At 41.7% G+C, this 22709-nt stretch overlaps 2 protein-coding genes across 2 annotated transcripts; both read right to left on the bottom strand.

Annotated features, from left to right (window-relative positions):
* Nucleotides 1-4: 4 nt before the first annotated feature.
* Nucleotides 5-859, bottom strand: LOC134622872 (protein FAM177A1-like; the record flags this gene model as incomplete). Its single annotated transcript, XM_063468184.1, has 4 exons — nt 687-859; nt 334-495; nt 193-247; nt 5-79 (listed from the first exon to the last, which is right to left on the bottom strand). Coding segments are annotated over exons 1-4 (307 nt in total), but the record flags the coding sequence as incomplete, so codon positions are not given.
* A 4441-nt stretch (nt 860-5300) lies between these two features.
* LOC134622874 (BRO1 domain-containing protein BROX-like) lies at nt 5301-22557 on the bottom strand. Its single transcript, XM_063468186.1, is given in 14 exon segments — nt 5301-6927; nt 7020-7179; nt 8491-8641; nt 9547-9628; nt 9740-9825; nt 11014-11103; nt 16099-16192; nt 16194-16205; nt 17508-17580; nt 17985-18080; nt 18792-18888; nt 21299-21405; nt 21864-21983; nt 22467-22557. Coding segments are annotated over 13 exon segments (1233 nt in total). The 5' UTR covers nt 21965-21983; nt 22467-22557; the 3' UTR covers nt 5301-6843.
* Nucleotides 22558-22709: the final 152 nt, after the last annotated feature.

The following is a 22709-nucleotide window of genomic DNA, read 5'->3' on the forward strand; positions in this document are numbered from 1 at the left end:
TAACGATCTATGGCGTACTGGTATTTGGCTGCACTGAGTCCAAGAGCACCAGCTAATCTTTCTCCGAGGAAGTCGCAGGCTGAATTTGGAAACAGAAAATGTGGAGACTCAGTGAAGCCTGCATGAAAAGCTAAAGTCATGGCCTTCTCTACAGTCACTTGGCTTCTGTATTGATTATGTGACATGGCATACCCAGCAGTGAAAACCTCCCAACTAGAATGGCCACATTCTTGAACGATAGCCGAGTCTGAGAAGAAAAAAGACAGAAGCAATCACATGAGCTGACTGTTGCTGAACATTCACCACAAGCCCCCCCCCCAAACAGATGCCCACCTTCTGTTTAGGTTCTTCAAAGGGAGTTTTGTTTGACGTCTCCTCCTCTTCCTCCTCGCTGTCCTCAACTACAAGAGTTTCACCGTTGGAGAAGTGGATCACCTTCCTCTCTTTGGCCGAAGCAGGACCCTCAAAGTTTGTTTCAGTGGTGTCTGCTGATGTCTGACGCATCAGAAAACTTTTATTTATTCACAGCATATCATCTAAGTACTGTGTGTTATACTCACTGCATTTATAATGCTATTACAAATAGCACTGGAGCGACAGAGTCATGGCAGACAACTGGACAAAGTTCATTTTGTGAATACAAGCTAAGCTAACAGCTATGTTTGCTTCATTATCACAGCACTTACTTCCTGGTTGTTCATTCTTCGGGTTACATTAGTGTTTCTTTATTGCTCCAAAGGACAAGTATCCATTCATTGTTCTGTGTCACTGCCATCCATGCTGACTCTGCGTTGTGGAGAAAAACAGCTACAGGATACAGGATCTGACTTGAAACCTGAGACGCCAAATACAGAAGTGCACAAACCTTATCAGAGGCAAGTCGCTCCAAACACAATCAGTTTCACTCTTGAATTCAAGGGGCTGGACTTGGGAGGCAGGTTTGGTGGTGTGTTGAATATCACAGCTTAGCCATGCTAAGCCACTCTGCTGTTAAAGTTAGATTTTCTTTCAGTAACGTCTGACTGCACATACTGGCAATCACGCCATTCTTAGATAACCAAGGTTAGCCTTACTAGCTCAGACACGCAGCAGAGAAATGACAGAGCACAAATTCTATACCAGATTATCTGGTAGCACCAGACTGTAGGGTTATTAGAGTATAGGGCAGTGGTGTCAAACTCAAATACACAGTGGGCCAAAATTCAAAACTGGAACAAAGTCGCGGGCTAACATTAATATTTATTGAAAAAAATCTTCCTCCAGAATATAACAAGGAACCTTTTCTTATAAACTCAAACAAGTTTTGCTGAAAAACTGAATATGGGACAAGCTTTGCTTGTTCCATATTCAGTTTAAACAATATATAACTTATATAAAAGTATATAGAACTTAATATTGCACACATGCAAAATTGAAATTCCAATTAAATAACGTATCAGTGGAATTCATTTCTTAAATAAAAATTGTATTTTCAGCCTTCTGAATTAAATTTTAACAGTAAACCTTTTCCCCAGGCTAATAATAAATATAAAAATAACGATAATAAACCACTTAACTAATAAAAATATCATTGAACGTGAAACCATTCAAGCCCATGTCTGGGAGTAGCAAGAAAAAGTGCACAAAGAAAATGTTCATTATAGCTCAGTTTGCTAAACACTGATCTACTCTGATGTGTCCAAGCCAGATACCTGGCATCTCTTCTTGGATGCTAGTTCCTCAATGTCTGGGCTCAGGCTCTGAGCTGAGGAAATCCTCAGGATTGAGTGAAGGTGTTCATCGGCCAGACGTCTCCTGTGAGATGTTTTGGCCATCTTCATTGAGGAGAATAGTTGGTCACATGGGCAAGTGCTGCCGAACATGGAGAGCATCTGAGCAGCGTGGGTGCGGAGCCCAGGCATTGTGTCAGGGATGAAATGTGGAAATTGTGAAGTGCCCACAGCATCATACTTTGGCTTCAGCGTGTCACTACACTGGAGTTCAATCAGCTCCATTTGGAGGTTTGTTGGTGCGTTTGCACAGCAGTTCAAATCGACATTTCTGGGCATCAAAGTTGGCAAATCGCCGGGTAAACTCAGCACTGAGTACACAGAGTTTTTCAGCAAACTGTGCACATGGGAACACAGCAGTAGAGATCTGCATGTTCATTGTTTGGCAGCAGGGAAAATGGCCCAAGTTTCCTTGTAGCATCTGATTCTGCCACAGGCACAATTTCGTTTTAAAAGCCCTCACTGCAGCGTACATATCTGTGATGATACGCCCCCGTTCCTGAAGCTGCAGGTTCAGCGCATCGAGATGGCTCATGATGTCACACATAAAGGCATTGCCACAAAGTGATTCTTGATGTATGATGCAGTGATAAACAGTTAGCTCACCTGCACAGTTCTCCGCTCGCATCTTCTCCCGTACCCTGCCCACCAGTCCACAACTTTGACCGCACATCGCTGTTGCACCATCTGTCGTTAACCCCACAAGTTTTTCCTATGGCAACTTCATTTCAGTTAGACATTTGGAAACCTCATCAAATATTTCCTTCCCTGTGGTTGTGCCATGCATTGATTTTAATCCTAAAAGTTCCTCCGTAACACAGAGATTTGAGTCCACACCACGGATGAAGACTGAAAGCTGGGCAGTATCAGAGGCGTCACTGCTCTTATCAACAGAGATGGAGAATGCAACGCAATTGTTTCCCTTCTCCATCAGCTGGTTATATAGATTGGTGGCAAGTTCAGGTGTGCGATCAGCTACTGTATTTCTGCTCTGGCTGACATTTGAAAATGCTTGGTTTTTCTCTGGGCACACAACGCCGCAAACTTTCATCATACGCCTTTTTTAAAGATCCAAACGGGACAGGCCAAAAAAAAAGTTTATTTTGTGACCCAGAAAGAGTACTAAGAGTAATATTGAAGACTTAGTAGTGGCCGCCATTGTTGAAAACAATTGTTGAATTGGCTGGGCCGCGCTATGAATTCTGGGATAAGGTGGGCCACGAGGGACACACCCGACCCATCCTTCAAATTCGGGGAAAAGGAGGACGCATTTGTCGGCTGCACTCGGAGGAGTCTACGGGCTTTTATCAATATGCGTACTTGTGCGTACTTGCGTTCTCGTGTACTCGAGATACGTCATCAGTCGGAGACCAAGTACTGTTCCAATTCGAAGTACGCATCAAGCCGAGAACGCGAAAAAGTCCCGGATGTGTTCTCGATCCGCCCATTTTATCGAGCATGCATCGGTGTGGACTTGGGACAGCTATATATCCCAGAATGCATTTCGTCCAAAACTCAACAGCAGACTCCCGGCACATCGTTTTCAACCCCCCCCCCCCGCTCGCGGACGTCTCACTACTCAGGTTAAAGAAACTCCAGCAGCTGTCTATAGTATTGAGTGTCCACTAGAATAGAAATAAAAGCGTTCTAACATCTCACCTGCTTGTTTTTATTAAGGTATGTACACGTATGTACATGTACACTATTTTTATTAATAGAGGTTTCACTACTGAGGTTAGAAATGATATAAGTCACTTAGATCACTTCTAAATGTTAATGTTTGGTTTATTTCAGTGTTTTATTTGTTCCTGAGTAAACCGGTTTGGCTGTGATTAAAGCTAAGCTTCATAACATGTTACTCACAGTTAAATTAAGAGGGGACGGCAGTAGAAACTCCGGACCTGTGACATCATCACGTACGCTGGTGTTCCAATTGTACATATCGAGAGTCCGTGCTCGCGTTCTCGGCGGGTACGTACTCCCGTGCGTTCTCGGCGAGTACGTACTCACCGAGAACGCGAGTACGTACTCGCGTACTTGGGCATTGATAAACGGCCTACGAATTTGGACAGCCTTCGGCGCGTCGCTGTGACGTAATCGGCCTACAAATGCGTCCTCAGGAGGATGCAGCCCATGAATTTGGACATGACCAGGGCGTTAATGGGTCCTGTCGTGATTGATGCGCCAGAACACCAACAGAGCATTCTGGGATTTGTAGTATTAGCAGTACATACACTGTATAATACCAGCGGGCCAGCTCTAATAGTAATTTGGTATGGCTTCGTGGTCCAAATGTAATTAGGCTGCGGGCTAAATTTGGTCCGGGGGCCAGAGTTTGACACCTATGGTACAGGGTATTATAGGGTTTGTATTATTGTAGGGTCTTTACCTTACATTATAAAAATTATGCCTTCCAAACCTTAGCGCCAAAACAGTTTCTCTCTCTCTCTCCGCACCCGTGGGTCTATGGCGTCTTTTTAAAAAACAGTTGAAAACTGGACAGCTTACATCTATTCAGCCAGTCATTTGGATAATCTTTTGTTTATTATGTTGCTTTTGTGTGATTAAGATTTTTTTCTTCATTCTGTATTTTTGTTATCTTTACAATATTATAATGCTCCTATCTTACATAAATAAATTTTACTTACCAACTTTGAGGGAATAGAACTGAACTGTAGTAACAGTCTGTTTACCACTGATGTAGCTCAGTCTGGTTTACAGAAAAAACACTGGAGGCAGATGCTGTGCAGGTAAGCTATGCTAACTGTTTAGCTTTAGCTGTTGCGTTTATAAACGCAGTCTTGGCTACACAGGCAGGGCCAATGACAAACATTGTCTTTGCTGTCCGCCACCTAGATAATCGCTCTAGCCAGACTTACATGCAACACCAGCCTCGTCAATTATGTTTATCAATCTGACTATATCGGCCACCAAGTATAAATTTTTACTTTGTTGATTTCGTGTGCTAGGGTGAGGAAAGAGAAATAGAAAAATTCTCAGTTTGCCTGCCACAGTTTTTCAAATCCATTCAGTTCAGTTTTATTTATATGGCAAACAAATTCAAAACAATAGTCACCACAATGAGCTTTGTATTGTAAGGACCCTACAATGACAGAGAGGAAACCTCAACAATCAGACAACCCCGATGAGCTAGCACTTGGCAACAGTGGGAAGGAAAAACTCCCTTTTAACAGGAAGGAACCTCTGGCAGATTGGTGTGTAGATTTGTTGTAGAGATAAAATTACAACAGTCGTATGTTGTTCAAACACACGTGGGCCTAAGAGGAAAAGCTTTGTGTTTTGCATGTACCTGATGGTTCTTGTCCCGTTTGCTATGCAGATAAAACAACTTGTTCTGTACTTTGTAACCAAATTATTTGGGTATGAAAATAATGACCCTTCTTTCACAAAACATTTCTGTGTTGAAATAAATCTATCATAGTTTTTAGACCAGTTGTGTCAGTTTGACCTCTTGTGGACGTGATGTGACAGTCTTGTTTTTACATCTACAAAAAGCCAAGAAGAAAAAAGTGAGTTTTAAGGGAATATTTAATACCATTTGAAATATCTTTTACATGAAAAACACCATCAGAGGAGGGGAGAGCTGCAAGAGTGCACAATGTAAAACCGGTGATGTGGCACACCCTAATGACAAACAGCTGTCTTAAAAAGGATGTGGAACGTATCCGATTCCTGCCACACCTCCTGGAGAAATTCACTGCTTAAAGTGTAATGACATCCAGTCTAATCAAAAGCAAAGAAAAGCACAAAGATGAAAACAAGTGCACAACTCAATAAAAAGTTCAACGGTGAGTTCAGTGAAGCAAATATACACCGAGGTTAAATGAGTATGAGTATATTACAGTTTTGTTTCTCCAGTAATTAGTAACTTAAGTTTTATTTTTTATTAGACCTTTTATTTTGAAATTGTTAGAGTCTGATGGATATAAGAAACTTCCTTGAAGCAGCTCTTCAAAAGCAAGTCAGACACAAAGGTACAAATGTCGATGATAGCCATTAAGGACCGGGCCTGCACTCTGCACACTGTCAACTATTGACAAAATCACGTGAACAACTAACAAAAGTAAGCTGTTCGTGCATCAGTTCACACACTGAAACAGTACGATTGACTTCAACACCAGCAAAAACGTGATTGGACTTTATACCCTCTGAAGTGTTTTGGATTGTCTGATAAATTACCACAAACACAAATAAATTAAAACTATAGTTTTAAGGGATAACAGACACAAATTCACAACCTGATAAAGAATGATTCAGCCACAGGTAATAATAATAATAATATAGTTCCTTTAAATGAACAGTCAAAGTAGAAAACAGCTATGTCATGTACAAAAACTATAATACATAAGTCGTGATGTAAATATTGATTGTAAACTGCTACTACAGCTAAAAGAAAACCAAACTCAACGGCAAAATCGTGTGCCGTCCTTTCTGTCTGTCCAGTATTGATTGGGATTCCTATTGATCAGTTTAAATAATTAAATGACGATGTTCTGGACACGTAAAATGCAATTTAAAAACTTACAGTTTCAATTATCTTATGCCCAGATATACAGGCAGAGTGACGGAGTGCAGTTTCCCACATTTACTCTTTTGGATTAATTACATTGCATTTATATGTAGTGCTAACTATTCAATATCAAAGTTTAAATATCTACTGCATTTTTATGTTTTAGGAGGCCACTTTAAGCCTCTTTAATAAGTCAGTTTCCATTATCTGAGTTATCTATAATCAGAGCGACCAGTTTACAATGCAGCCAAAGGCACCGTTGACACAACCATGTGACCCATAAGGCTTTTTTATTTTCATGTACTAATTATAAGTGATTCTCACAGAGCGAGACATTTTGAGGATCTGGTCACATGACTGGCTCTGACTTAGACACAGTTATAACTGCTAAATGTAATATACATGTCTAGGATGAATGTACAACATGAGGACTAAATATTGCAAGAAAAGAAAGCATTTCTGGAGTTATGTGAGGAAAGTAAATGGATGTCATCGTTGTAAACGATGTCGTGAAACAGGCTGAAAATGTACTGAATGGAAAGTTTAGGAGAGGATGCAGCCTGTGTCCTTCTGAGGCTTCAAGTCAGGTTCCTTCACTGGCTTCACCTCCTCCTCCTTGGGTTTGGCCTGCACATCAAGTAATAATTATAATACCACTAACAACTATAATATTGTTATGAAATAATCTAGAATAAATAAATAAATGATTTGGTGTGTACCTTGTCGTTTTTGGCTCCCTTTGTCAGATCGAAGGTGGCGTAGACCTCAGGAGTGCACTGCTCACTGAGAGGCGGCAGCTCGAAGGGGACGGGCTCAGCCAGGCCGTAGCTCGCCTTCATGTCCAGCTGCGGCGGCTCAGCCGGGACTTTATGGAAGTATCTGTCCAAAGAAACAAGTAGAAGGAAGAATTTCATGTTTGAATGCTTTCCCTGTTGTTTCAAAGACCCTTTCTAAGGGTAACTTAAATATGTGCAAGACTTAACCGTGCAAATGGGAATCCTCTGTTGTGGTTCTCACTGAATCATTGTCAGCCGGGTCTTTAAATGGTTTGTGATCAACTTAACTCACAACTCAAAGAACTCAAAACTCAAAAGTTTTTTGCAGAACTGCCAGATGTTATTGTCACACTGTTATCAGCCTCTGTCAGTTAAGGGTCATAGTGATTTACACATAGACTTGGTTCTAGTATCTCTTGTCTTAAATTCAATGTTTTCCTGCTTTTACCTGTGCCTGACACATGAAAGGTACCTCTGGCCACCAGCAGGTGGCATTTATGCATCTACAGACTCACTGGCATTAAAGCACAAACATAGAAGAAGAAAACAACACTCACCAAACTGCTGACCAATGAAATGTGTGCTACGCTGAAATTAGATGCTACTGTACAAACAGGAACAGGCATCAACAACTGTTTACATAAGGATGGCTAGAAACTAGGAGGCAGAGTGGGCTGTCCCCTAATTAATTAATCCAGTTTTATTTACATAGCTCGAAATCACACCAACGCTTTAAACTGTAAAAGACCCTACATTAATCCTCATGTTGAGGTGTTTCTATGTGATAAAACATGAATGTGTGTGAATGGGACAAATGTAGCTTGTAGTGTAAAAATGCTCTTTGGTTGTTTATTCGATTCATTTGCAGTGAGAAGCAGGCGGGTTGGGTGGCGATACAGCAGGCAGGGCCAGTGCTGTGGATAAATGAACAATACCCCGCTCACCTCCAACATGCAAATATATTTAACTTTTCAGGTGACAGTTGGGCACTAAAGTGAGGTCACGCATTAGTTTCAGGTGAAAAAAATGAGAGAAAATAATATTTTGACAATGACGCCCAACAGAGCTATCTCTATGATGAACACATGCAAATTCACAGGAACATAAACCCGAAGGTGAGCGTTTGTGCAGGTGATGCTCAGGGTAGCCAGCTGACTGTTTAATCTGACAACACACAAATGTGCCTTTGTGTGAGTGGAAAATGTGTTATTAATGATTGAAAACATGTCCTCAGAGTTTGTAGGCATAGTTGGACTCCCGGGCGCCACGGGAACAACGACGTGAACATCGCATCATCTCGTCACGTGTGACAGGGAAAGTGTAGAATCTGAGCCACAACTGTGTGTGTGTGTGTGTGTGTGTGTGTGTGTGTGTGTGTGTGTGTGTGTGTGTGTTTGGGGTCTGGCTGACTCACATGAAACCATTTTCTCTCTGGCACTTCTCCAGCGTCATTTTAATGAGGCCACCCAGCTTGAGGAAGAACAGCTGCTCCGATGGTTTGGCCGTCGTACCTGGGCCTTTGGTCTGACGGTACTCTTTACACAGTGACTCAGCGCGGGAGTAACCTGCACGCAGATGTTGTTGTGTTAACACAAAATATATCCAGGGAACAAAGAAGGGGAAACAATTCAAACACAACTCTAAGATCTGCTGCAGCAATCACACAGGAAGCTCCTGTTTGGTAACCTACATGACTGAACCCAAGTGAGCAGGTAACACTGAGTAAGCACTGCAGTCTGCAAAGAACAGAAGTAACAGTCTTCTGTATGGCATGACTTCAGTTTTCTGATTAACACAATTAATGAAGTACTTTCAATAATAAATTTACAAAAGAATAACAATACAAAAAAAAAGTTTTTAAAACGCACACACACACAACACTAAACGACGGACGGCTCTTTTAGAAGCAAAGACAGATGAAATAGGAGCTTAACAAATTTATCAGACCACATCCTAACATAAGACTTGTGCTGTAATGAGCAAAGGCACATTTACCTCTGCAGAGCAGGGAATGTGTTTGTGTGCATGTGTGTTGTTTTGTCTGAATACTGATCAAACTTAGGAGTGCAGAGTTGGTTAGCAATTCATTCAAGCTTGCCTTACAGTCTTCAAGGTCAAATCAATGATTTATTAGTGCAAAAGCCTTATACCTTATAAACTGTGATTTGTGTATTTTCAACATAGAAAGTGCCATATAAAGACTTAAAATGTCACATTTGACCTCTGACCTCTCAAAGTGATAACAATGCTATACAGAGCTATTTAAGACTGTTTTAACAGGTTTAAGGCACGTAGGGAATGATATATGGGGATTCTTAGTATGACGTTGCTCATATATATTAAATACAACAGTATTCCCTTTAAAGTAAACACTGCACAGAGAGTGAGCTGCCTGGGTGAAAGTTTGCGCTCTCGACGTGCTTGTTTACGTCTCTGTAATTGCTTTACACATTACAACATGCATACATACATTTCTCTGCTTCCTGGAGAGATCTGATAGCTTCTCCACATTTGTCACTTGCCAGCAGTGTCTGTCCATGATAGCAGTACGCCTGCAAACACAAACTCAATGACAACAATCTTAACACTTTTTTGTTTGTTTTAATTCTGTAAACAGAATAGTTGTTTTATTAACCATAGCTGTGCTGCAAACTTTAGCTTACATAAGCCATGTAGAAGAGCTGCTTCAGTTGGAGATACTTCCTCCACTTGCTGCTGCACTCTGGCTCCAAGGTGTTCAGTGTGTGGTCTGCAGAGACAGAAAACTGACCTTCATATCTTTTCAGTAACCATCATTTTATTTTCTAGGCTCTCGGTCAACAAACCAGAAAGCTTCCCATTGTACCTGGTGATCCAAAAAGCACAGTTGCCTCAGTGACTTCATTTGTTGGAAGGCATACATCTTTTTATAGGTCAAGGTCAAATTTATTTATATAGCACATTTCAAACAGCCAATGCTGCACAAAGTGCTTAACAATATAAAAATGGCATTGAAAAGCAACAATGTAATACAATAATAACAATAAAAAACAATAATAGGACAATAAAAGAATTAAAACAATAACTAAAACTGATTCAAATAAGACCAAAATGCTTGGATCATAGTGTGTTAAAAGCCAGGGCATAAAAATGTGTCTTTAGTAATGATTTAAATTGCTCAAGTGTTTGTGCAGATCTAATATTTAAGGGGAGACTATTCCAGAGTCTGGGACCTGCCACAGAGAAGGATCTATCACCACGGGATTTGAGATAAGTCCGTGGGATGGACAGCATTAATTTTGAGCTAGACCTCATGGTTTTTCCTGGAGCATAGGCAGAGAGGAGCTCAGACAGGTATATATAACTTGATACCTCAAAGTCAGAAATGCTGACTGAGAGTTCTCCTGAGTTTCAGCTCTTATCTTTGAACAGTTCATTTCATTCAATTCAATTTTATTTATATAGTCCCAAATCACCACAACAGTTGCCTCAAGGTGCTATATTTATAAAGCGAAGACCCTACGACAAGATGTCCAGTCTTGCTTCTTCCAACCATCTTGAAAATAAAACCACTACATTTCATTTATTTTCTCAAGGCTCGACTGCTACATCTTCCTCCTCTATGGCTCAAACAAAAAGTCACTTTCTCATTTCCAGCCGGTTCAGAAAGCAGCAGCTCAGCTTCCTGTTGGTTTCATTCGTTACCAGCATGTAAAAGCAAGTCATTTTTAAAGACTTGCTTTTACATGCTGGCATTACACCTTGTCTAATTTTATTCATTGTTGTTTTTCTTTTCTCTTTAATGTTTCCCATCTAAATGTAAAGACTGGTGCTCTGTTTAAATCGTCGATCCTGCTTCTCCCTGTCTGTCAAAGCACTTAATAAACTCTGTTTCTAAAGGTGCCATACCAATAAGGTTGATAAACAGGTTTATTTTATCCATGTCAAAGGTACAGACCAGCTTTTTGATAGAAGTTTGCAGTCTCAAATGCCAAAGCTGCGATGATTGTCGCATTGTGTTTCAGTTCAATCGCTCTGGCAATGGTCACTGTAAAAACAAAAGAGAGGAAAGAACCAAACGTTGGCACACCGTGTCAGTGACGATTGACGATTAATGATTATCAGTGTCACATGGACTCTGACTCAGGCCATTAACAGTCAGATTATTTGCAGAGTCAGCCTTTTTATTTTTAGACTCCACTAGAGCAGCTTTGGGTGAGTCACAGTTAAATGGTTATATGATTATGTAAGTTAAATTCTGGGCCAAGGTGTGGCCCCTCTGTTCATCCACTGAGCTAGTTTTAGTCCCATCCCCCTCTCTTTAAGCCAGCTTTCTTCTGCTTGTAAAAAAAAAAAAAAAAAAAAAAAAAGGTTTGAAGAGGAGGTGAGTGGAGCTTCTGAGCCCACACCCACAGCTCAGTGTCACAGATGGTTACAGCAAGGATGCACATCACAGAGACACAACGAGAGAAAAATGCGCTTTTAAACAGGTTGCTTTCAGAACCCGTTTTCAAGTCTGTCCATATAAAACAAGGCTAAGTTGCTATCTTATATCACAGTGGTACCTCTCCAAAGGTTGAGTCTGTTCATCTGGACGTAGCATTTTGTGGGAGAAACGTTTCGTCACTCATCCAAGTGACTTCTTCAGTCTCAGCTGACTGCAGGTTTCAATCTTATAAACAGGACATTTGCATAATGACTGAAACCAGCCCACTGAAGGAACAATGGGCTGTGAGGTCAGTTCCTTAATCATAGTCTAAGGAGCTTGGAAAGAAAAGCGTCTGGACTTCTTTAAGTTGCTTGAAGACGTTTCACCTCTCATCCGAGAAGCTTCTTCAGTTCTAAGGTCAAATGGCCGGGAGTCCCAGATTTAAACCCAGTGGGAGTATCCCCCCAAAGAGGGACAAAGGACCCCCTGGTGATCCTCTATTCACATGAGCCAAGGTGTGAAAGCGGGTGTGGGACCTAATCAGCCAGGGTTTCGGGTGTGCCCATTGTGAAACCTGGCCCCACCTTGTCGTGTGAATTCCTGAGGTCAGATGGCCCAGGATGTGAGTGGGCATTAAGGCGTCTGGGGAGGGAACTCAAAACTGGATTATAGATGGCAGACAGTTGGTGTCGTAAACCACCGCCTCTGTTCAAAGATGGTCGCTCACAGTGGACATAGATGGCCTCTTTCACTCCTCTTTCAAACCATCTGTCCTCTCTGTCCAAAATGTGAACATTGGCATCCTCGAAAGAGTGACCTTTGACCTTTAGATGCAGATGGACTGCTGAGTCTTGTCCTGTGGAGGTGGCTCTTCTATGTTGTGCCATGCGCTTGTGAAGTGGCTGTTTGGTCTCTCCAATGTAGAGGTCTGGGCATTCCTCGCTGCACTGTACAGCATACACCACGTTGTTAAGTCTGTGTTTTGGAGTTTTGTCTTTCGGGGTGAACCAGTTTCTGTCTGAGTGTGTTGCTGGGTCTGAAGTACACTGGGATGTCGTGCTTGGAGAAAACTCTCCTGAGTTTCTCTGATACACCGGCTACATAGGGGATGACAACGTTGTTGCGTCTGTCTTTCTTATCCTCCCTCGCTGGTGTCTGATCTTCTTTTCTGTGCCTCTTAGCTGACTTTATAAACGCCCAGTTAGGATAACCACATGTTTTGAGTGCTTCCTTTACGTGTGTGTGTTCCTTCTTTTTCCCTTCAGGCTTAGAGGGAACATGTTCTGCCCGGTGGTGTAGGGTCCTGATTACTCCAAGTTTGTGTTCCAGAGGGTGATGGGAGTCAAAGAGGAGGTACTGGTCCGTGTGTGTGGGCTTCCGGTAAACTTCGATGTTGAGGTTGCCATTCTCTTCAATGTGCACAGCGCAGTCCAGGAAAGGCAAACAGTTGTCCTTTGTGTCTTCCCTGGTGAACTTGATGTTTTTATCCACAGCGTTAATGTGCGCAGTGAAGGATTCCACTTCTTGTGTCTTGATTTTGACCCAGGTGTCGTCTACATATCTGTACCAGTGGCTGGGTACTCTTCCTTTGAAAGAGCCAAGAGCCTTCCTTTCCACTTCCTCCATGTAAAGGTTGGCTACAATAGGTGACACGGGGGAGCCCATGGCACAGCCATGTTTTTGTCTGTAGAAGCCTTCGTTGTATTTGAAGTATGTTGTGGTAAGGCAGAGGTCTAACAGTGTGCAGATCTGATCGGGTGTGAAGTTGGTCCTGTCTTCCAAGGAGCTGTCTTCTTGTAGTCGTTTCCTGACAGTCTCCACAGCCTCTGTGGTGGGTATGCAAGTGAAGAGAGAGACTACATCAAAGGACACCATGGTTTCATCTGGATCCAGGGTAAGTTTCTGGACCTTGTCGGTGAAGTCGGTGGAGTTCTTGATGTGGTGTGGGGTGTTCCCCACGAGAGGTGCAAGGATGGTAGCAAGGTGTTTCGCAATGTTATAAGTGGCTGAGTTTATGCTACTGACTATGGGTCTGAGTGGAACCCCTTCCTTGTGGATTTTTGGAAGTCCATAAATGCAGGGTATGGCATCCCCTGGATAAAGGCGGTGATATGTAATGCGGTCAATGATTTTGTCCTTTTCAAGGTCTTGAAGGCAAGCTATAACTTTCTTTTTGTAGCTGCTTGTGGGGTCTCGCTTTAAAGCTTCGTAGGTGTTGTTGTCACTGAGGAGAGTAGTGATCTTCGTGTGGTAATCTGTTGTGTTTAGGACCACGGTGCACCTTCCCTTATCTGCTGGTAATATAGTGATGTTGTGGTCTTTGCTCAGGGAAGCGACGGCCTTCTTTTCTTGTAATGTGAGGTTAGACGGAGGGACTTTCGCACTGGAGAGGGTGGCTGAGACTTTCATCCTGATTTGCTCTGCTTCTGTCTGTGATAATTTATTAATCCGTATGGCGGTTTCTGTGGCTGTGATGAGGTCCACTATGGGCAACTGCTGCGGAGAAATGGCGAAATTGAGTCCTTTTGCTAAAACCCTCTTTTCAGGTTCAGTGAGGTTCCGGTCTGAAAAGTTCTTTACCCATTTCTCCCGACTGTCTTCGGGTGTGTTTTCTTCTCTGAGTTGTGTGGGTTCAGACTGAGGAGTGTGGGTTTTTGAAAGCAAGGTGTGAAATTTCCTGCGTTGTCTTTCTTTTCCTTGAGAGTGTTGGGCCCCGCTGAGCCTTGTCCACAAACTTGTAAACCTCTTCTAGGATTGGAGAGGGTAGAAGGGTTTCCAGTTCCTGCAGAGTCTGGCTGATCTTGATCTGCAGGGCCTCTATAGTGAAATGGACCTGTCTTATCCTTTCACTTAAAAGGTGATTTTGTGCTCTCTGTAGAATCAAGTCTGCTCTGTGTCCCCTGACAGTGGATCCAAGGTGCAAGCTCTTAGGAACAACTCTGCTTTGTCTGCATCTTAGGTTGAAACGAAGGTGGTTCCTATAATCCGCCAGTTTCCTTGATTCCCTTTCATACTCCCGTACCAGTTGAAGGGTATTCCTCCCAAAATGTACGGCAATATGTCTGTGAAGGTTCTCAGTCATCCAGGTCATCGTAGTCTAAGGAGCTTGGAAAGAAAAGCGTCTGGACTTCTTTAAGTTGCTTGAAGACGTTTCACCTCTCAGGTGAGAGGTGAAACGTCTGGACTTCTTTAAGTTGCTTGAAGACGTTTCACCTCTCAGGTGAGAGGTGAAACGTCTGGACTTCTTTAAGTTGCTTGAAGACGTTTCACCTCTCACCTGAGAGGTGAAACGTCTTCAAGCAACTTAAAGAAGTCCAGACGCTTTTTCTTTCCAAGCTCCTTAGACTACGATGACCTGGATGACTGAGAACCTTCACAGACATATTCCTTAATCATAATTATGCAAATTCTCATGACCATTGATCAACAACCACTGACCAAAACCCACTGATCAATGGCCATGAGTACCATTCACAGAGAGTTGGGGAATGGCTGCAATCACAGCATTGTAAGATGGTGACAGATGTACCCTTAGGCCCCCTCCTCCATTCAGAGATGATCTTTCCCTTTTCATGTAAATGGCCTTCTTGACTCCGCCCTCAAACCAGCGTTCCTCCCTGTCCAGGATGTGTACATCCTCATCATTGAAAGAGTGTCCACTGGCCTGTAGGTGTAAATAGACTGCAGAGTCCTGGCCTGACGAGGTAGCTCTTCTGTGTTGTGCCATCCGCTTCGCTAGAGGTTGTTTGGTTTCCCCGATGTATAAATCCTGGCAATCCTCCTGGCACTTAACAGCGTACACTATGTTACTCTGTTTGTGTCGGGGGACCCGATCCTTGGGGTGGACCAGTTTTTGGCGCAGCGTGTTTTGGGGTTTAAAAGCCACAGAGACTCGGTGTTTAGAAAAAATGCGTCTCAACTGCTCCGATACTCCTGACACATATGGGATCACTACAGGTTTTCGCTTGGGCAGCGGTTGTCCTTCTTTCCTGGATCGGCTGGAGCTTTCTTTAGGTGCCTTTCCAGCTTTGACAAAAGTCCAGCTGGGATAACCACATTTACTCAGGGCCTTCTTGATGTTCTTCTGCCTCCCTGGCTGCTGTGTCAGTGGGGATGGTGTTCGCTCTGTGTTGTAGCGTCCTGATGACACCCAGTTTGTGCTCCAGTGGATGATGAGAGTCAAACCTTAGATACTGATCCGTATGCGTAGGTTTATGGTACACATCAGTTTTTAGATGTCCCCCATTACTGATGGAAATCTCACAGTCTAAGAAGGCTAACCTGCCACTTTTCATATCCTCCCTGGTGAATTTGATGTGTCGGTCCACCGAGTTAATGTGATCCAGATGAACAGAATCAACCTTTGGAGATTTACTTACCTGGATGATTAAGCATGCATTAAGACGATATCACAGTGGTAGTTCTTATATTAATATGCAGGATTATTTCATCCTATAAGTAAGTTATAATTAACATCAATGTGCCTCAAATGGACAATGTGCTTTGGACTCAAGAAATATAACAGACTTTAATGACCATCTTAAACATCAGAGATGAGAGGAACAATATCATCAGCGATCTGCACGATCACTGCACAGTGATCACTGTCGTTACCTTCCTGTGCTTCTGCCTGACACTGGATGATGTATGCATCAATGACTCGGGGCTCCAGGTCTCTGCCCTTTTCAGCTGGAGTGATGAGGCGAGGGGATGTGGACATCCTGTAAAGAAAATATCTGAATAAATAAATAAATAAAACCTGTAGCTTATGTGTCTTAAATCCCTCAATCTATTTTCTTGTAGCTAAAAATAAGAAGAAGAAAAGAAAGAAAAACTGTAGTACCGTATTTTCCGCACTATAAGGCGCGGGTAAATCCTTTAATTTCCTCAAAAATCGACAATCCGCCTTATGTATGAATTCTGGTTGTGCTTAATGACCTCGAACCGATTTTATGTGCTACACGGCGCTCAAAAATCTGTCATAAATGTTTTAGTATGACTTTGGTAAGCTACGAAGCTGCACCGCTTGATGGATTGTCAGAGCATTACGGCTACCGTAGTCAGGAGCCTCGGGGAGTAATCTGGGTCCTAAACTCCGTCCGCTTCAGGTCCCAAAGTCAAACGAACACTGCGGCATCACTGAGAGTTACAAACTGTCTAAATTCTTTCATCTGTAATAAAATGATCAGTGTTGCTGCTTTACCAGGTGTAACAATGAAGTTTAACATCCAGGCATCCATGAAAACAGGATTTATTACATTTAACAGAGTTAGAAGTTAGCAGGAAGTTAGCTCGCTAGCTTCCACCTAAACATGATATAACATGCTCTGACTGAGAGATTTCTGAAAGAATTCAAACGTACAGCTCTGCTATCACTTCCAACATAAATGAAGACAGAAAACTAACAGCAGTGACGTTTGTAGGGTTACTGAAGTTGGGCTAGCTGGTATATAATGATGTGCTACGTGATCGCTAGCGACACAGCTATGTTAGCATAGCATAAACACAGTGAAGCTGGAGGATGAACGCTAACTTTTTTCCACTCGATAAAAGTTAACGTGAGGGTTCCTGATGGTTAGAGACAAATGCAATCGCATGGCAGGATGCTGTAAACGGACCAAACTTCAGTCAGGAGAACAACTGAGATAATCCATCCACAATACGAGGTTAGTCATTAATATACTGCAACAACACGGGAATAGAGCAGCTGGCAGAGAATTCAACATTAATGAATCAATGGTACGGAAGTGGAGGAAGCAAGAAGAATGAGTTGAGTAAAGTTTGACTTATCTGACTGTTTTGTTTCGCTTAATGCGCCTTATAATCCGGTGCGTCTTATGATCCGAAAATACGGTACTTTACAGATGAAAAAAAGCTGTGCGCAAAGAGAAGTTAAAGTGCGTCATTAATGTTTTCTGCAGGGGCAACTGCACTGATCGGCATCCACTTTTTGTCCTAAGCGTCAGTTTGTATAATAAAACCTTTCCAGTTTCCACTGAGGAAAGAATTGACATCTCCCTCACCTTTAGATTTTTGAAGATTCCAGCAGCGACCTTTAAGCTTCGGTGAACGTCTTTCGCTTCTGTCTCTGATACACTGTGTAACAGGTAAACATGACAGAAATAAAGTAACAAAAATAATAGCAATGATTTCAAGGTCATTTAAACCACTTAAAACCTTTCAATGAAACTAGTGGCATTAGGTTAAGTGGTGATTCTAAATGAAGGCAGGTGTGAATGACTGTCTCTATGTGTTAGACCTGTGATAGAGTATGTATGCATGTATAGATGGACAAATTTAATAGTGTCAGATATTGCACCTTAAAAATCTAACATTGTTTTTGTAATACTTTATGTTCAAAAGTCATGATATTCTGTGCATATTCACATTAGTCACAGCGTCCTTTGTTTTTGATGAGGTATTAAAGTATGAAACTAAAGTACTTTGTAAAATGCATTTATGGAGAATAGTCTCACAGAAGAAGCCAAAAAGGCTCTTACTTTTCCTTTCCTGCCATCCTTGAGGCAAACTTTGTGTACCAGATGGCAACATTAAAGGCCATGGAGACCAGTTCAAAGACTGCATCCTGCTGGGCACTGGAAGGAGAGTAGGGAGAGACGGTGAGTTAGACAAAACACCGGCGAGCTGCTAATCCACGTTTCTGTGCAAGCAACCTTTACGTGGTCATTTGAGATAATATTTTCTGTTGCTGGACAGACTATAACACAGGATTAGACTCAGCAAGACAGCGCCTAGATTAGATGGGTACATTCAGTTCATTCAGTTTGATTATTGTTATGAAATTTATTTGTATTTACTTAGCTAAGGAGGATGGGTTTTTTTGTTTTGTTTTTTGTTTTGTTTTACTCTTTTGCTTTGAGCTCCATGTACATGAGCTGCATGCTAAATGATCTTTTGTTAAAAGGGTTGGCATAATAAGCATGTGCTTCAGCCAGTACCTTTTGATTAGCCTTGTCTCGTGCTTTCTTGCTTTCTGGTAGATCTTTATTCTGTATTCATTGAGATATTTGAATGCTAATCAATAAATAAATAAATAAATAAAGTTCTTCCACTCATGACAACAAATACTGAAAATAACTCAATTGGGTATTATAATGTATTTTTCCCAATTTAAGAAGTCATCAGCTCTGCCCAGAGGTCTTCATATCAGAAGTCTTTCTGTAATGTTTCGTTTAAAACATGTTTAAAGCTGCTAGGTCTTAGATAATTCATCATTGTATCATTAAACATGAACGAGATTTCTTCCACTTACTCTCAGACTAGAAGTACTCCCTCTGTGTCCTTACCTTGGCGTGTTTCCTTGTAAGGTATCGGTCCACTTAAAGTTCTGGATGAACCTCATCTTGTTCTCCTGTGTAGTTCCATCCAAGGGCATGATAAAGCCTAATGCATCATAAAGATTTTTTAAAGATGGGCAAAGAGACTGCTGGTTAGATGCAGAGCAAAATAAGTGAGACACAATTCACAACCATTGAACTGTGTTAATATAAAACAAAACATTCTCATTTACAATTTCTTTATTACATCATTTAACCTCCTAGGACCTGGCGTCCACATGTGGACAGCACATTTTGGGTTGTCTAGACTAAAATACCAAATTTTGCTCTACAAGGGCCTGATATCCACTTACGAGGACGTTATACTGCCACTGTTCTATCGAAATTCAAAACCAATGTCCTCATATGTGGATCTCATTTTTCTCAGAAACAAAAATCAGGTTAAAAAATAATAATAATAAAAATCAGGTAATTCTTTGTTTTTACATTCATCAGGTCCCAATCAGCTTAAATGGCGAAAAGAAATTAAAAATGCATGCCATGAAAGAGTTTGGATCTTAGGAGGTTAAATACAGGCAATTACAAGACAAGAGCAGGATCTGTGTATATGTAAGTGATGTATGTGCACAATGCAATCCAAGGATTTTAACCTTCCTTCACATAGCAATCTTTAAATAGCCTTCACAGGTGTGCTAGACATGAGTGCAGTCGCTTCAGTTCAATGTTAAGCACATGCTTTGTTTTTCAGCTGTTAAATATCGCCACGATTAGATGCAAACTGTTCGTCACAAACATTGGTAAATCAGTTTGTGCACTTGATTTTAATTTTCTCCTCCCATTATTTTGTACCATGAGAAGGGAACTCTTAGAAATACACAGTTGCGACTGAAGCAGCAGCCTCAGTTGCATAAATTCCCAAGTCCTACACACAATCTTGTCACTGGGTCCTTTTTTTTATTTATTAACACCAGTTTACGCTGATGCAGTTAATAAATCTGGTCCATCATCTCCATGTTGCACTTTTACATTTGCTACATTACCAGTTGGTGAAGCTTGACACGTTTGTGCTATGGTGTCAAAATAACCACACACAGAGACTTTTCTGAAACATTACAGTAACGTAACAGAACAACATAAAATACAAATGTAAAAAATATGACATTCTATTAAAGTCACTGTAGTGTTGGTATATTTTTAAACATAGTGGTTCTCAGACTTTAATGTATTTTCAACACTGCTTTGTAGTATTGATGCAGTGGAAACCTGGTCTTACATTTTTATGTTAGTATTAGATCATGTGAAACATTAAGCACATATAGGATTCGTAGATTAATACAGGATGTTAACCACTACACGGTCAGACCCAAATTTTATCAATAGGGTTCTGCACGTTTGTGGAAGATCAGTGTCGTTTTTACAGGGAGTAAAATGCTGAAAACCTGTTGTTATGGCCACACTAGTCCATCAACATACAACAGTATTTATACATTTTGTGCATTCTCCTATTCATTCCTCAGTTGGTAGAAACCAAAGAGCCACTCCATAAACACAGAAGAGTCACTTCAACAGGACAAGACTCAGCTGTACATCTGCTCCTAAAGGATAGCAGTCACTCTTTTGAGGATGCCAGCATTCACATTTTGGACAGAGAAGACAGATTATTTGAAAGAGGAGTGAAAGAGGTCATCTATGTCCAGAACAGGAGGCTTATGACACCAACTGTCAGCCACCTATAATGTAGTTTTCAGTTCCCTTCCCAGGCGCCTCAACCCCCCCTTACATCCCAATAGGTCACATGACAGGGTGAGGCAATGGTTTCACCTGAAACCTCTGCTGGTAATGATGCACACCTTTTTTCACACCTTGGCTCATGATGACAACACACAAGATTAACAGTGCGTCAATGACTCTCCGAAGGAAAATCCCCCACTAGGGTTTAAATATCTGGGAGCTGAAGAAGCCTCTTGAATGAGAGGTAAGAATATCTTGAAAAATCTTATAGAAGTCCAGTCGCCTTCTGTTCAAGCTCCTTACATTAGCCATCTTCTCTGGATATAAAAAGTGAGTTCTGGCTCAGTTTGTCCTCACTACTGACAAACAGGGATGTCCAAATTCAGAGATGACACCAGTTTCAAGGGGCCACACTCAGTTAGATGCAAATACAGTGTTGTTTTTGAAGTCTTTGAAAATCAAGACTGTTTCATGGCAAACACATTAAAATGGGAAGGAAGGAGTTATTTCTCTCTTGAATCTGTCTTCCTTTATCGACTTTGCTTTTTAGGCGCTGTCTACACCAAAAAGTTGCAGGTGCGATCTGGGTATGCATTTCTGTACAGACTACAGATGAAGCTAAGCAGGCGAGAATGTATAGAGAACCTAAATTGTTATGGAGACCAAATTAAAATTTGTTTATAGCCAGAGCTGTGGCCCCTAGGCCATAACTTTGATATCCTATCTGTATCTAAAGTTATCTTGGAAAAAGATAAAAAGATACAGTGAAATGCTGGTGAACAAACCTTGAAGAAGGGAGAAGTATGCATCTGTGGCATTCTTCATGATCTCAGGATTGCAGGTGATATCAGTGAACATGTCCAGCAGCCTCGCTCTGGTTGTCCTCAGGTCACTGAACATATCACAAATAGCAACTGTTGCTTTGTGGACAGCCATATTCAGTGAGACTACATTTGAACAAAACTCCGCCATTGCCTGGTCCCAAGTCCAGGATGAGAAAGGAGGAGGGTTGGGCGTGGGACTAGCAACCCCACCCTCTAAAAAAAAAAAAAAAAGTCATGCTACAGAAACCGCAACAACAAGGGTGTTGTTGCGGCCCTATGCTCCACCAGGAGTCTACAGGAAAACTGATTGACATTTGAACAAATCATTGCCATTGTTGTTTAGCAGTGAGGCGACTGAGATTAGGTGGTCAAATAATGGTACCAGTAGTATAGTAATGGTCAAATGCTATTGATAGAGGGTAAGAAACTATACATAGCAGTTTATTAACCAACTGTGGTCATGGTGACGACCACAGTCCATTGTGATAACCCTGCTCATGGTGTATCAGGTGGAGATAAGACATACTTGCATATCTTATTGGCAGCCGGGCTCCCTGCCACCCCATAGAAGTTAAAGGACACAGGAGCTGTCGCCTTCAGCGGGTTTCTGTGAAACCAGTGTGCCATCCTGTGAATGAATACACACCTACAAGACAGAGGAACAGTGTGACAAACAGTTAACAGTTGAGATAAAGGCGATTTAGATGACTGACACGCTAAAATGCCATAAGTTACGTTGATGACAACCTTAGTTGTTTAAATATCAAGCAGCGCTAGCTAACAAATCTGTGACGTTGGCTAGCGTTATTTCACCATCACGGTGGCTACAAGTATCCGTGTCAGCACTCCAACAAAGCGCTTTTAAGTACTACCCAAACTTACTTTGAGAAACCGATAAATCGTTAACATTACTTTAAGATGCCGTGTACACTGTTTCGTTTAGTATTTTTCTTGTCTGTTCTTGACTAAAGTGCATTACGTAAGCTTCTAACACCAGCGGCTAACGGCTAACGGCTAACACTATGTACAGTTCCAGACGTACGGGATTCGTTAAAAAGACATTACGGCTGCCTTCTAAACAGACAAGTGAACTGAACATATTCAAATACAATAGAAACTGTTCTGTTACCTGTCGGAGCTTCTTACAGAGCTGACGTTTAATAGCCCTATTGGAAAGTCTCTCAGACTACAAAACTTACTTCCGGAAATAAACACGGCATAGTAAATAGCCAATGAAAAAGCCCGATTCAGTCACCTGACATGCATCCCAGACAACGAGCTTCTGTTTTGTCGAGGGTTCCGAGTGGCCGGTGTCGTCCCAGAAAAGCCATCATAATAGTGATTGCCGATGTTTCTGTGCGGATTTTATGTG

Source organism: Pelmatolapia mariae, unplaced genomic scaffold, assembly GCF_036321145.2.
Source record: "Pelmatolapia mariae isolate MD_Pm_ZW unplaced genomic scaffold, Pm_UMD_F_2 NODE_ptg000255l+_length_32269_cov_1, whole genome shotgun sequence".
Lineage (NCBI taxonomy): Eukaryota > Metazoa > Chordata > Actinopteri > Cichliformes > Cichlidae > Pelmatolapia > Pelmatolapia mariae.